Raw genomic sequence first — 15,212 nt, forward strand, 5'->3', positions numbered from 1 at the left:
GCTACTTCAAAAAGCTTCTGAAGCTTATGGAATTGACTTTCTGCAATGCAATTCTCAAGGTCTTACAACACAAATTTGCAACACCTGTTTCCACTTTTCCCATTTTATTCACATACAAGGGAGCTGGTATTTGACTGTTTTCAGTCTCAGGATTTTCAATTTTTATTTGATCTTACTTTTTTATTTAAATTTCTTTCATTTCTTCACATCATTACTTCCCCAACCCCCAAATCCCAGACAGTCCACTGTGATTGTGCAAGGGAGAGAGGAGGGCGTGTATTTCAACAAAACTCAGTGATCAGTGGCATGTTCGCATTTCTTCAGCACTTGTGTCCTTAAGCTGCCTTATCAAACGATGACCCTTCCCTCCCTCTATCTGCCTCATTCCCACAATCCCTAAATGCACCTCCCCATACTCTCCTGAGGAAAAAAACAAACACTAATCTCTGCTCCTCTGTCTCCTCAACAATACAGGCATTCTGACAAAAGCAGGGTTGGCTTTACACCAGACCCCCTCTCCTCTTACTTCCCCCTCTCAAGTTATTTTGTTTTCCTCAGTTCTTCCGGTAGCGATTCTTTGGCTTCTCACCACAGCCAGTAGCCTCGCAGGAGGACAGGCCAGGCTGCTTGCCAGAGTTAATGCTGCTCAGAAGGGCAGGCAGCTCATTGGTGATTGCCCTCTCAATCTTATCCAGCAGACAGCCTCCCATGTAGGAGCACTGAGCCGTCAGCGGCTTGAAATTGGTGATGGGGTTGATGCCAAAGAAGTCACGGTAAGCATCGCGATTGGGCAGGTCAAACTTGCTGACGTTGGTCTTGGCTAGGATGGATTTGAAAATGTAGAATTTGTCTGGGTCATCCACAATCTCCTTGAAGACTAGTTCAGGGTCACTGAAGAAGCTCATCTTCTCTTTAAAGGTCTGGACGTAGCGGTCAACCAGCAGGCCATGGATGCGTACGCGGATGCCATGCTGGCGGATGAAGGCAATTTTGTTCTCCATGCGGTTTTCAATCACCTGGTTCAGATCCTCCAGGAGGGAGATCTCCTCACGCTTGAAGAGCTCACGGCTGGTGTCAGGTGCATAGTCATATGGCCAGAAGGAGCTGACATAGACGCGAGGTGGCTCAGTTACATTGATGAGTGGAGCCAAGCTCCAAAAGAGCGCTCCGTAGACTCTCATTAAGTCCTGAGTGGCCAGGTTGTCAGCTTTGTTTAGGATGATGCGGATCTGGGATTCGCGACCCTTCAACTGCCGGAAGAGCATCTCCAGCTCCAGGCCAACGTCCAGCTTGGTGGGGTCGAACACAACGAAGATCAGGTCAGCACGGTCAATGAACCACTGGCAAACATCATTGAAAGGATAGCCTGGATGGAAGAAGAGAATAAGTAAACCAATAAATACAGAGCACCGGCCAGCTGCTCGTGAAAATCTGCAAATGTAGGTAAAACTCTCTCTTTTACCTCTTTCCTGCTGCTTCCGGTTCTCAATGATTCCTGGTGTGTCCACAAAAGTCACACGTTCCAGCAGTTTGTGGGGCATCTCAATACCGATCAGCTTTTCCAGGAAATTTTGGCCAAACTTCTCCAGGGGAGAGAAAGATCGAGAGCTGTCTGCAGCCATAACAATACCCTCAACAGAACGGATCTTCTCCCCATGCATAATGACAGTGAACTCAGAGGTAGTAGGCTCAGCTCCTAAAGACAAATTGATAGAAAACAAGAGCAGGAATATTATCAAGAAGAAACGAAACAGATGTGTATACACTGGGAAAATAGGTACATCTGCTAAAGGGAATGGGAATGTGGCGTCATCATCAGCATATGGGCTATTTTTGGAGGTCATCAATCAGTGCACAGTCACCACCCACCTAGCTAGATAGTCTCAACTTGTAGAACTCAGTGTAACTCCATTAAACTTCAATTTCAACATGGTCAGTAAACACTTGCAAACAAAGAAAAATTAGATCATGCTGAGGGGCTGTGAGTACAGGACCTGACAACAATTCCTATATACATAGCTAAGCCTAACCCTGTCATTAGCTAACTTGCATTTTGTAATATATCACTTCTTTGCCTCTGTTGAGACCTTGTCTTTAACCATGCATTTGTCTGGATAGATGCCAGATGACAAATGATTGACGATGACAGTGACAGATAATGACAGTTAATACACTATCCTCCAAAAATGGCGGAGCTGCCCCAGAATGCTCTGCGAGTCCCATTCCCTCTAATAATGGTTTTGGGCCACTTGGTAGCAGTTGTGAACAAAATATTGGCAACATCACCTTTTAAGTTGAAATGCCAAACTTTTTAGCAAACAGTTTCTTATTTCCAGCTGTTATGGAGCAACATTGCAAATTTGGAATCGTGTTTCTTGCCACCTGATTACTGTAGGTCCAATGTTGACTCTCTTTTAGCTTTTGACCAGTGGTGTTAAATTGTCAGAAATGACTGCTGAGCCTTCTTAAGATGCATCAGATTCAACAAAATCTGCCCACTTGATACATATAATGAAATTATTGCAGCCCTGTAACATTTAGATACGGCAGCCACCTCTGTAATGGTCCTGTGGATTAATGATGGCATTTTAGTGTTTCTTCATCCTTATTGGATTATATCGCAAATGATTACAACTTAAAACATTGTTTATTTCTAATTTAAAAAGAATAACTGTTTAACGTACCTGTGTAGAGCTGATAGGGGCTGTCATGCATGCCCAGGAGGTAATTGATCATGGAGGACTTTCCTACACTCCAGGGCCCCAGGAACAGCACCATGGGCTTGGACGTAATCTCTCCATCTGTTGGGCAAGTAGAGACAACGGTGATTAAGTTCTCAGCTGGATGGCTAAATAATGAAGCAGAAGTGCCCAAGTTCATCCCAAATTTTACATGAGAAATTATGGAATGCTAAGTGCTGAGCTTTTATTTATTGCTCATAAGAGAACATGTGAGAACTTGACAAAAGAAGCCAGTGTTTGCTACAGTCTCCACGTGCCTCATAAAAGGACAATTTAACCAAAACAACAGTCCTTCCAAAATGTATTTTGGGATGAACTCCTTTGAGTCTGAGAGACACCAAGAAGCATGTCAGTCACTGTCACTGTCAATACAGAGCACAGAGGAACTGAGAAAGGAAATAAAAAGAAAGCTATGCAAAGAAATGTGTTGAAGCTGTTAGGCTTGTTTAATAGCGGACAGCTGTTATAGCAGAACATTTTCAGCCATATCTCAGTGACACATGGCAAAGCATGCCATTACTCTGACACTGACCAGGCCAATGCTTTCAGAGCAAGCTGTGTGTCTTATAACAAGCTGCCATGTGTGTTGTGAGTGGACATGGTGGTCAGGTAGGGACATTCTGTTACAGCCTACTGGACCAAACCTGAATGAATTTAGCAGAAGAGATGTGGATAAAAAGATACATACATTCGTTTTTTGTTTTTAAAGGAAGAAAAAAGAGAAAATGTCATCACAAAAGAAAGCTGAAATGAAAAAGCTCCCAGAAAAAAAAGTCAGAATAACCACCCCTGATGTTATTGCTAATTAAGGTGTGACAAAAAGTCTGTCACTTCACTCCTAGCCGAACACTGACCACCCTTTCCCACCAGTGTCCCCTCCTCAAATCTGTGAGCCCTTTGCTAAAGCCAGAACTGCACATGCAACCCCCTCCATATTTTATATTTTACACCCCAAGATAACAACTTAATGGCCAGTCTCTTTGTGAATGCTAAAGTGTAAATCCATTTTGATTCACATACATAGGGTAGAAAACTGCTGCCGCCCTGCTCTCTATGGGTTGAACCTTTCTCCTCTGGATCACTTTGAACACACCCCAATCAGTGATGTCACATCAGGTGTCACCCAAAGTGAAACATGCTTGACCCTCAGAGAGCAGTACCGTGTTCAGATTGATATAAGAGACTCCCAAAGGTGTGAGGACAAATGAAGGGGGAAAGGAAGGGGCTGAGCACTTCAGGCAGTGCCATGCACAGGTAAGCCCCACCCACACCCACCTGTGGCTGAGTCCCCCAGGGTTCGTCCGGGGTAGGCTGTTAGATGAGGGGAGTGGAGGGGATGGGGATGGACAGGAGAGGGTGGAGTACAGAGACGTGAAGGGAACAGGAGGTGGAGGAGAGTGAGGAGTGAGGGTGTGAAGTTTCTAGAAGAAACAGGGAGGGGTAGAGTAACAATGTGCAGGAATGGGTGGGAAATCTATCCCCATATTTGACCTATAATATGTCAAACATGGTCGTCTACAAATGGATGGTGTGCCTTTTAGGCCAGGTGATTTTTTTCGTCTGTATTTTTTTGCTCTTTTCTACAAAAAAATAATGTTCGAAATGTTCATTTAGTGGCACGACACAAGTGGTATTTGACAGGTTTGCATGCATGCCAAGCGTGAAAGGCCACAAGAGGGCGAGATTTATTTCATTGTGGGAAAGTAGAGCTTGTTCTTGGCAGTTCAGTGTACAGCTTAGAGCGTCACGCTTACTGTAAAGGAACAGGGCACAGTGCAGAGTCATTTAAAAAAACAAACAGGGACATGATAAAAAGTACTGGGGCAAAAAAGAATTGAAGAAAAGGGAAGAAATATTTGAAAGATTTTGTACCTTTTTCCTGGACCAGCAATGTTTTAGAAAAAGTGTGGGCTTATATGAATGCATATATTCGTACTATTTCTGAGACTAGAAAGTACATCTAAATGTATTTATACAATTAGAACTCTTACACAGCCCACACTTTCATATAACAGTAACACTAAGATCCGAAATAATATCTGATAAAATCTCCAAGGTTTGAAAAAAAAAAATACAAAAATTGCGTTGGTTGATGGTGTGAGGATGATGTGTGTGTACAAACATGTCAACAAATCAGTCTCCAAAGCAACTCAAACAGAAAAACCCACACATCAGAACAAAGTGCAGGTGTAGCCGAAGCCTCTGTGATACCTGAGATCTCGTGCTGCCTCAGCTCATTGTACTTGTAGGCCTGCTCCATCGGCTTGATGGATGTGTGGTAGATCTTCCGCAACCTCTCAAGAGCCGCTGGAGGACAACATGAAAGAAAGAAAAGGATGATAAAATGAATACTTGGAAGTGTTTGTCACATGTTTCACATATTAATGAGAAGTTCCAGTCTTCACAGGGAACCATTTAAGATAAATCAGCAGAAAAGCTTTAAGTTGCAAACTATTTTGGTATTGTTAATCATCTCAAACCCTGAAATTTCAGCATCACTGGCCTATCACATGCAGGAAAAATTAATAAAAACCCATCTTTGATCCTCACCTGCATAGTCTCCCGCCCTTTCCTCAGCTGCAAGTCGCAGGGTCTCATCAATGTGAGATCTGTCTCTGAGGACGGAGGTGAAGTCTTCTTCCTCTTCTGTAAAAACAACATAAACTTTACCTTAGTCCTCAGTATACTGAATATCTGTAATGGTCTAGTAATGGAGTAATAGAAGTGGACTGGGTAGCCAGATTTAGTGCAAACAAATGCAGTGACAGTTTCATTATGAGGCTCACACTGAGGCTGATGACAGCCAGTCATACATGTTCAATGAAGCTAAGCCGCAGAGGCTAACGGTGCTGCTATTTCTGGATGCACATCAATCAATGCATCCTGCGTCTCAATATGTGTCACCACGGGTGGGACTTTAAGTGTCACAGAGATGATTGATAATAAACGCTGTGGGACAGGTTTGCATTGGACGCCAATATTAATTCAGACAGAGCAGATATTTGAGCTGTCTCATGACTAAAATGTTCCCAGCCTGAGCCTTGATTTCATCTGCAGCCGCTCATACTCCAAATGCCTCTTCTGCATCCCCTTTTCTGCTGCCATTCGCTCTGTCTGACTGTTATCTTTGTAAACACAAAACCTGTAGAGTGACAATGACAGCACCCATAAAATGCTAGCAAAGTATCATAAGCATAGTATCAAAGCATAGTTTGATACTATGCAGAACATGCACATGCCACAGGGAAATCCAATCATACGCTCAATTATTTTCACTCTGTTCTGTGATCTTGATGTTTTCATTGGACAACACTGGGAATAATAAGACGTAACTTCAACCCCTGTGTGTGCACTGCAAATCAATCAGTTTCCATGTTAAAATGTGCAGGAATTAGTCTTACAAAACGCAAAACAAATTCATGACCATTTTTGAAAATGGGTGACTTTCCTCCAGTGCACATTCATTATATCTGGTGCTTTTGAATGTGACTTACATTTTGCACCCCACAACGCACGTGTGTGGTATTTCAATGACTCACCCCCTATAGTGTGTGTGTGTGTGTATGTGTGTGAGAGAGAGAGAGAGAGAGAGAGAATCCAGGAGAACATATCCGCTCACCACTGTGCCATGTCCACTTTTGAACATATCGGATTGCTTAGATCACAGCTGGTTGTACAATCAGTTCCTAATTTAGAAAGCAAACACTGAAAACAAATAGACAAAGACTCTTCTCTGGCATCACGATGGCTTCATAACAACAGCAAAGATAAGTGAGAGGGAGAGAACGGGACCCCCCCCCCCAGTAAATTAGCTAAGAGGAGAGCTGGACTGAGTGTTCCCATCAGTGATGTACATGATGAGACAGTGATGTACAATCCTCTGTCTTTTCTCTTCTATATTTGCCCACCTATCGTAGACTTATCGCGCTGTCAGGCCCGATCTTGTGTGCCCAGGCCCCCCTGTAATGCCCCCCCATGCAGCCCTGCTAAAGACAAACCTGCTACAGCTATGAGCTATAAATAGGAGCAGTTGGGAAGTCTTCCTGGTTCACACTTCCATACCCTGAGGGGTTATGGGTCTTAGTTTCCAAGCAACCAGACACTCCCCTAATAGAGTAGTTAGGGAACTTTAAAGGAATTTACAGCACGATAGCAGCTGTAGGAATGATTACATAGCAGTCAGTCAATTGTAAATCAGACCCTGTAAAACACAAGGCATAATCTGAATATTGATCTTGTTATATAAACACATCATCTGCATACTTCCTGTCAGTTAAATTCACTTTACTGGCACAAGAAACATTAATGTAGTTGAAAATCAATCCTTGGCTTGATCTATAACAATATATAACCTCCTCAGCTTGCATATCTCTTGACCTCTTTGCCCTCCTCCTTTTCAACATTGCATTCTTCTAAAACTAATGTTCAGGTCAGATGAGGAGAGATGCATGGAGGATCAGAAAGCGTGAAAAGTTGGTGCTGATGCCCGGGGCACAACCCTCTGATCTCAGCTGGTGACTGGCAAGGAAGCGCATCACTGTGCAATACTCATCACAAATCAAGAACTAACTGGTGCAAAGCAAAAGCACTTAGTGGGGGAAGGTAAAAGATTTTTTTTTAAATGAGGTTGCAATTGCAGACTCTGGAAAGTAGAAAATATAAAAACATAATAATCATTTTATGTCCACTGCTGTCAGGCACAGGTAATTACAGCATATTGATCTGGAAATCATCCACATGTGACAGTTTATAAATGCATCTCTGCTGTGGTTACCAGTAACACCCAGCATATATCACCATTAGGCTGTTAAAGCATTTGCTACCACAGGTGTGTATTTTTTACATAAACATCGGCACTCCTCATAAGAAGGTTCTGTCTGGATCAGCAGCAGATTCTGGTTAGACACACTAAAGTCATATCCACCAAACTCTCCATAACCCCACTCTCAGCATCTTCACCAAAGTCCTTTCAAACAATACTTTGTAGCCATTTATGCACTTTCATAGCTGTCATTGATTGTTGTCTCTAACTGTGTACTAACCATGTTTCAGGGAGATTATAAGAGATGTTAAAAAATGGTCATTTTTTGGCATTGGAATCCAACATTGCACTCGGAAAGGCTTTTATCATAACAAAGCCATGATGCAAGTTTTCTCCACTTTGATTGATCCTTTATTGATGCTCATATAATTACAATATTACAAATGGTAATATCAAAGTCAAAATATTATCTCATCATGTGCCACCTATTACAGTGTGTGTATGAGACTTACTTTTATAAGGGCTGTGCAACGACAGGGTAACCTCATCTCTGACATTGTGCACATTTAACAGGCTTCAGCCATCGTGCTGCTGCAAATTGCTCCTGAGACTATGGCTGTTTGTCTGCATAAAAATATATATATATATATTATGAATCAAAGAAAGAAAATTCCACTTCTCAGAGGGCAGCACAGTCAAGGCATCCTACACCCTAACCGGGAGCACAGCCACTGACCATGTGGCCGATGACTTCTAGTGTTTCTGGCTAAGAGTCAGAATGGCACGCTGCTTTAGCCAAAAGTTATGGTGCATCAAATGACATTATGTGACAAGTAAATCATCTGAAGGCCTGTTTGTTTACAAGCCTGAAGCAAAGTTGTTTATATTTACAATATGAACCAAGGGTCTTGAAAGCCACATTCAATAAAATGGGGGTCAATAAAGGTGCCAAATAAGGCAGATATAGAAAGTGTCCTTTCTCCATTCATGAAAAATACAGGGAGCACATTCAAACAATCCAATGATTTTGTGTCAAAGCCAAAAGGATCATTTCAACCTGTGCACATCTAAATGATAATGTAATGACCATACAAGACACATTGTATGGCTCACACTTTAATTGAGACCCCAATATTTGCTCCTTTGCAGTCGGCAGCAGTGTCCAGCCCGTTGTTGGTTAAGGAACAACGCAGCACCGCTGATTCTCCCCGAGTCAACCTGCTAAAAATAAGCCTGTGTAATGTTGCTCCCAGCACGGTGCAAGAACAAGAGAAGCCAAAAGGTTAGCAGTCAGAATAAAAAAAGAGTATGAGTAATACTGCAATCCCGAAAAAGATTCAGTAACTAATCTATTTATATTGCTGAGTAATTAAATGTGTAAGAGGCCTGGTGTTTAGTTTTTATTCTCAATAGGTAAGACGGCTATGGTGATAAGAAAAGAGGAAGTGTAGCAGCTATTGCCAAAACAATGCAAAAGAAAATGGGTCTGTCCTTTAATGCACTCCACTCAACGCACAATTGAAGAAAACAGTTGAATGAAGCAGAAGTACAACTTAAAATCTGTCAATAATCTTTACTTGAAGGCATTTAAAATCAGCCGGTATTGGTCAGATGGTCACTACATGCCCATGCAAAATTGTTTTTGCGTACATGACCTTTAAAAACAACAATAAGTGACATCATCTTGTAGCACCATCTGTGATACATGGCAGCCATTTTTTCAACCCCCGCACAGGTTGGCTGCTTGTCAAATTGAGTCAAATGAAGGAAGGAATTAAAGTCGTCTGAACAAACACTGGGTAAATATTAAATTAAAAAGTCAGTGAGTGAGAAGCTAGCTTTCAGACGACACTGAGGATGGTTCGGCATGGAAGCTAAATTGGCTTTTGCGGAACAGGTCTCTTCAACATACCAGGCCTGTCCCTGCAGCACACCAAGCTTACTCAATCTTCTGTAACTTGACTCATCACTCATAAGAGTCTTGTCTTTTAGCACAAGCCTCTTGAGTGGGCCTTAAATGCTGTGAACGTGTTAACACCTCCCAATCCAGTCAATCCCTGATGGAAGCCCTGGGACAGAGTCTGCAAAGATCAGAAAGGTAGTGTTGCCCGCGGAAGGTGGGCCTTGCATCAGCGCTCAAAATTAACCCTGCAGGCGCCAGGGGAGTTGAACCCTGGACATCTGTGCCCAGGACCATGTGTCCTCAGTAAGCCCGTTGCCACACAACCCTTCCTCAGTTTGGAGAAACATTCCAGCGGCATCAGCACATCCAGTAGGAATGTTGGTGGTTTAAGCCTACCACAGCCTCAGCGGCTGGGTAAGTCATGGCTCAACTATAGGTCCTTGTGTGGAGGCTATTCAAACATCAGAAAGAATGGCAATAATCTACAGCAAGAGTGAAACGCTAATGTGTTGCTCAAGTTTAAAGATCACCTTCACTTCTACCGAATATTCGAATCGCACGGTAAAGACGAACAACATGTGTAAACACATTTTCAGATTACTCTGCTGAGGGGAGAAGGCTTCATACTGCTCTGAAATTTGAGCTGTTCATGTGCATGCAACAGCATGGTTTGTGACATCACAAATGAATCACTGTCCTATGTGCAAATACATAGCTAGAAAGAGCTAAATGGAGACAAATTGGAATGAAATATAGCGTGAGAGCTGTCAGCTAATTCAGATATTCATAAGCACATACCTTGACTAGTGTTAAAGCTGAAAGTGTAAGAAATTACATAGTGATCTAAACAAAATGTGCTATTTATTGTAGTCAAAGCACACAGCCAGGGATTACCCTAATATGTATTATGTTCTTATGTGGACATGAATGCATGTGCAAGGATATATCTGGACTCATGTGCATTTACACTGTATATATTAGGTAACTGTGTATATATGTAAAAGCCCAGGATCATGTTCTGCTTGCAGCACTGTGGAGGTAAATTGAATTAAAGTGAATATGATGAGGGCGGCAGGCCTGGAACCCCCAGTCAGAGGAATTATGCTGAGCGTGGGGGGATTCAGGCAACCTTAACTGAAGGCCAGGGGGTTCCACTGGAAAGATCCATGAAGAGGCATCGATTTCATTCAGATTTAAACAGAGTGGATCATTTATTAAAAATGACCGCTGATTCATAAAATACAACAGGATTTAAATTGCATTAATTAACTAATGCACATGCCAATTTTCTAGCTCACTTTAGAGGTTCAGTGTGTACATTTCAGTGAAAACAAAGCCTTCTGAATGCAAAATAAAAGTATAATCCTAAAAATTCACATGATTCCTCCTCCAGCAAGGGTCAGAGGTGTGATAGCAGTCAGCAGAGCTTGTGCAGAGCATGGTGAGAAGAGGCCACGGATGGCAACAGGTGGCACAGCTTGTGGAGCTAGTACTCCCCCATAGTCAAATATAGACCCACAATGGGTCAGAAGATGAACAGAGGAGGGGGCAGAATGGCTGCCTCCTATTTTAAGGTTTTGACTATTAGTCAGTGTGGAGACTCAGAGACATCCACATCCCTTGGAGCTGATTGTGAACAGGGTAACAAAGTAAGAGCTACAGTTCCAGGACCACTTATGTAAGTTTCAAATACAATACTGATGTTTGGTAAATAAAATGTGAAGGTTTCCTTGTATCTCAGACATTTTAGATAAGAAACAAAGTTCAGTCACAGGCATATGTCAGTCTTACTTCTACATTGATTTTGCACTATTTCCTGTAAATGTGTGGATGTCAGACACAAAAAGGCAGACTATTTTCTAGATCCAAATGTGACTTTAGGTCAGTGGCCCTTGCAGACCATCTTATATGAGCCACATCCAGATTGTAAGTCCTCTGAGGGGTCATTGACAACTTGACATGAAGTTGAGTGACAGATTCAAAGGCAGGCCCAGTGGCAAAGGCACCTTAAGCTGAGGTGTTTATCTGGTGCCTCTATCCCTGTTCTCCTGTTCCAAAGCCGGGAAAGGACGCCAGGTGCCCTTGGGCCTTGGGTGCTTGTCTCAAGGAGGAGTGTGTAGTCAGGCAGTTGGGTATGACTTGTGTCGCTTCCACTACGACCAGCGTAAGGAGTCCCAGACGTGCCACATGCCGTCAGATGGAATCACGTGCAGACACAGAGCCTTTAAATTTCCAAGTCTGGCCTCTAGCAAAGTGAGGAGGCCAAAGATGTTTTTATTGTATCATGGATGGATAGTATTACCACTCAAGTATAAACAAACTGGTGTGAAGACCTAACCAAGGTCCCAAAGAGGCTGTGATATATGTATGACAAAAAGTCAGCTCTCAGGTCCTGAGTGTCACACTAATGACATCTTTATATTGTATTAACAGCTTTCTTAAAGCCTCGTAAAAACAAAACAGTTACTAAAGCAACCTATGTTTACTCCTACATGATAAGAGCAGCGTCAGTCTGGCATAAAACCCTGGAGGTGAGCAGCATCATGGAACCAGTTTGTTCATGTAACACATGTTGACCAACCGAACCAACAAAATAACACAGGTTTTCTCTGCTCCTTGCTTTGGCAGGAATGATGAAAGCTATTCAACAGCTGCAGGTAAATGGCTGTAAAGGAACTACTATGGCAGAGTCAGATATCTGAAAAGCATTACAGGCCTGGCAGATGGATCAGGCCTGACTACACCTGAAGGTGCACCGGAGCTCAATGATGCCATGCACATGCAAAGCATTACTCCACCAAAATGACTGCTCCTATCATGCCTACAGTTTCTTCAAGTCATGGCATCCGTCAAGATAAAGACCAGTTGAAAAAATCAGGCAATTCGGTGCTTTCTTTTGATGAAATCAAATGGCTTCAAGCTTCAAAATTAGTTTGAAACAGAGACACATGACAGAAACAAATTCAACTGCTGCTGCTGCCAACTGCAAAACATACACAAAATGTACTGAATTATAGTGGAGGGATATAACATTAATGCCTTTGCTCTTTGGAGTAGAAATCAGTACAGCCCAGGGTTGTTAGAGAGGCGATGATGAGATGATAGCAAATCGATTTTACATTCCTTTGGAAAGAGATTACCCTTTGTGCTCCTCCCTGCAGAGTTAACAACTTCAATGGAGTCCCTGACAGCGATCAATCCAATCAATAACACAAATAATTACACACTGAGCGGCAAAGAGTTCATGATTCTCATAATTGTCTGTAACCTGCAGGTACTGGAATCAAAACTCCCTTGTGCTCTGCAGCAAAAGAAAGACAAACACTAAAATGCACATGCGGTAGATTTATGGACAGAGGCCACAAAAAGGCACTTGCATGTGCCTGCAGAAGGGGTCTATGAAGGCATGAGTTGCAGCAAAGGCCCGGCCCCTCCTGCCTGGAGAATGCATGTCCCTATAAGGCCAACTGCTGGGAATAAATTGCGATTGTGACAGTGCAGAGTGACAGCAGCTGTGCAGCGTGGCTAAAGGGAAGCATGGGGCTGGGAGGGGTGAGGAGTCAGGAGGGAAGGGGAGTGAGGGAGGGAGGAACTGTAGTGAACAGTGTTGGATTTCAGGAGGCCTTCCAATCTTAGACACCTGACAGCAGGCTGGAATATGGAGGCCTGGGCCCAGGCTGCGGAGCTGAACGCCACCCCAAGGACGGACAAGGGTGACAGACAAGGGTACTGCCAACCGCTCCAGTCCAGACCGGGAGACCAGTCCGCATTTTTAGTATGGGTAATCTGAGAGAAGCTGCTGTCACTATGACATTGAACTCCACGAGTGCCATGTAATCATATTTATTGTGGGATTTTCCTGATCCCTGTAGTTTATGATGCTGTGGATTATCATCAAAGGTAATGTTGCCCCCTGTAGGTACTGAAGTCTGCAGTAGTTGAAAATAAAATTCAAGAATGAAGCAAAGAGAATACAGATGTACAAATGACAAATGACTGTTCTCTCCTTGGTTAGACTTAGACTTTCCATCAGCTGGTGCCACGCGTTAGGACAGCTGACATGCTGTCAGTCCACAGGAGAGGCTGAACTCTAGTTTGAATAATCCTCAACTGCTTGCCTTCAGAAAAGCACCAAAAGGCACGATAAGACATTGGTTCATACATCAAAAGTGTTAGGCATTAGAGTATGCTGTTTGTTTTGGATCTTAATAATTAAAAAGACAAGAAAGAGCTACTTAATCTGTCATTCTTTACTTGGTGCCAGCAGTTTAATTATAAACTGTGACAGATTTTAAATAGTCCTGCTTGGTGGCAGAGAAAGACTGGGGTAACATTTCTGTCTCTGGCTATCCTCAGCTGGTGTCCCCATGACTGTCACTGTCCCCATGTTCAGCTAACGCCATTTCTGATCAAACTGCTCCCATAATGGACACAAAAACCTACCCATGCTACCTACTTTTGACCATATGGCAACTCATTCCTGATCATCATCATAACAATCTGAGTCACAGCCTCTGAATCTCTGAAGAGTCACTGTACAGTCAAGCCATTCATTAAATGTTCACTAAACAAGCCTCTAAACCTTCACCACATCGCTGGTTCATTCATCAGCAGCACTTGTATGCAAACGTCTCTCGTGCCCACAGTGCTCCACCCAACACAAAACATGACATAAACCAAAATGCTTACCAAAAGCCTTACCTGCTGTGGCCTGCAAAAGCAGCAGGGAGAGGAAACAGCAGATCAAGACTGTACCCTTCATGATGGCTGCCAGGAGAACTCTGATAGTCACACAGACTATATATACCAAGGCAGGAAGGTTAAAGGGCATGCAGAGAGAAGAGGCGGGGCACGGAGAGGGCCAGCTGGTGGAGGGGCTGAGGTCTCCGTGTTGGAGGTGTTGCAGGAGTCATAGCATGCCACAGGGACTCTACGCTACGTGTACAAGCAGCTGACTCTCCTTTTTAGAGAGGTCACAGCTTGGGCCTCGGCATCAGTGCACTGAGACCTGGCTTTGCATTTCACTGCTCAATCACTCAAGTTGGCTTATTTTATATAATACTTTCCCAATTTTACTGCTTTTTTCCTGTTTATGAGAGCTGATTTTGTGCAGCGTGTGATGTCAAAGGCAAACTGGTTTAGGAGACAGGAGTCTGACGGTGAGTGGACTTGTATTAAAGGAAAATTTCAACATTTTGGAAAGTAATCTTTTTTGCTTTTTTGCTGCTATCACTCAAGCGGTGTGAGGCAAGAGCCTGTTTGTGTACCAGGTAAACAAAGACGTACACATAAGGTGAATTATTTCAAGTCCCCTGCACCCAAAAAGGTTTTTTCTTTTGTGCAGAATAATGTACATGCAGAGTTTGACACTAGAAGGATGTTCCCACATTCATCGACTGAAAGTGTAAAATTTCAAAGAGGCGGGCCGACGAGCATGATTTGTGACATCACAAATAGTTTGGAGGCCAATCCCAGTCCAGTATTCAACTTACACAAGTGTGAAACTTGAAGCTCCTTGAAGAGTGGTCGTTAAACATTTGAAATGAGACATATTTGCATAATCATAGATTCAGGATTTTTTTAAAAAGGGAGTAGAAGTAGGTGCAATTTCAAAGATTTTAACAAAGATGATAGAATTTCTTGTGTAAAAACCAAATCAGAAGCACATTGTTTGTCATTCATAATCTTTACGCTAAGCTAATTGCTCTAGCTTTATGCATCGTATCGTTGTTTTTCCTTTACTTCTCAAACAACTCTTGAATGAATGGCACATCTTCTGATGGCAGATCTTCATCATCTGTATTTG

At 42.8% G+C, this 15,212-nt stretch overlaps 1 protein-coding gene across 1 annotated transcript; it reads right to left on the reverse strand.

The window, feature by feature from the left end:
• Positions 1 to 254: 254 nt before the first annotated feature.
• srl (sarcalumenin) lies at positions 255 to 14,168 on the reverse strand. The gene is made up of 6 exons (XM_070981617.1): positions 14,108 to 14,168; positions 5,292 to 5,387; positions 4,953 to 5,048; positions 2,685 to 2,801; positions 1,463 to 1,696; positions 255 to 1,366 (listed from the first exon to the last, which is right to left on the reverse strand). Exons 1-6 carry the CDS (start codon positions 14,166 to 14,168, stop codon positions 555 to 557), a joined length of 1,416 nt encoding a protein of 471 aa, XP_070837718.1. The 3' UTR covers positions 255 to 554.
• Positions 14,169 to 15,212: the final 1,044 nt, after the last annotated feature.

This window comes from Chaetodon trifascialis, chromosome 15 (assembly GCF_039877785.1).
Source record: "Chaetodon trifascialis isolate fChaTrf1 chromosome 15, fChaTrf1.hap1, whole genome shotgun sequence".
Lineage (NCBI taxonomy): Eukaryota > Metazoa > Chordata > Actinopteri > Chaetodontiformes > Chaetodontidae > Chaetodon > Chaetodon trifascialis.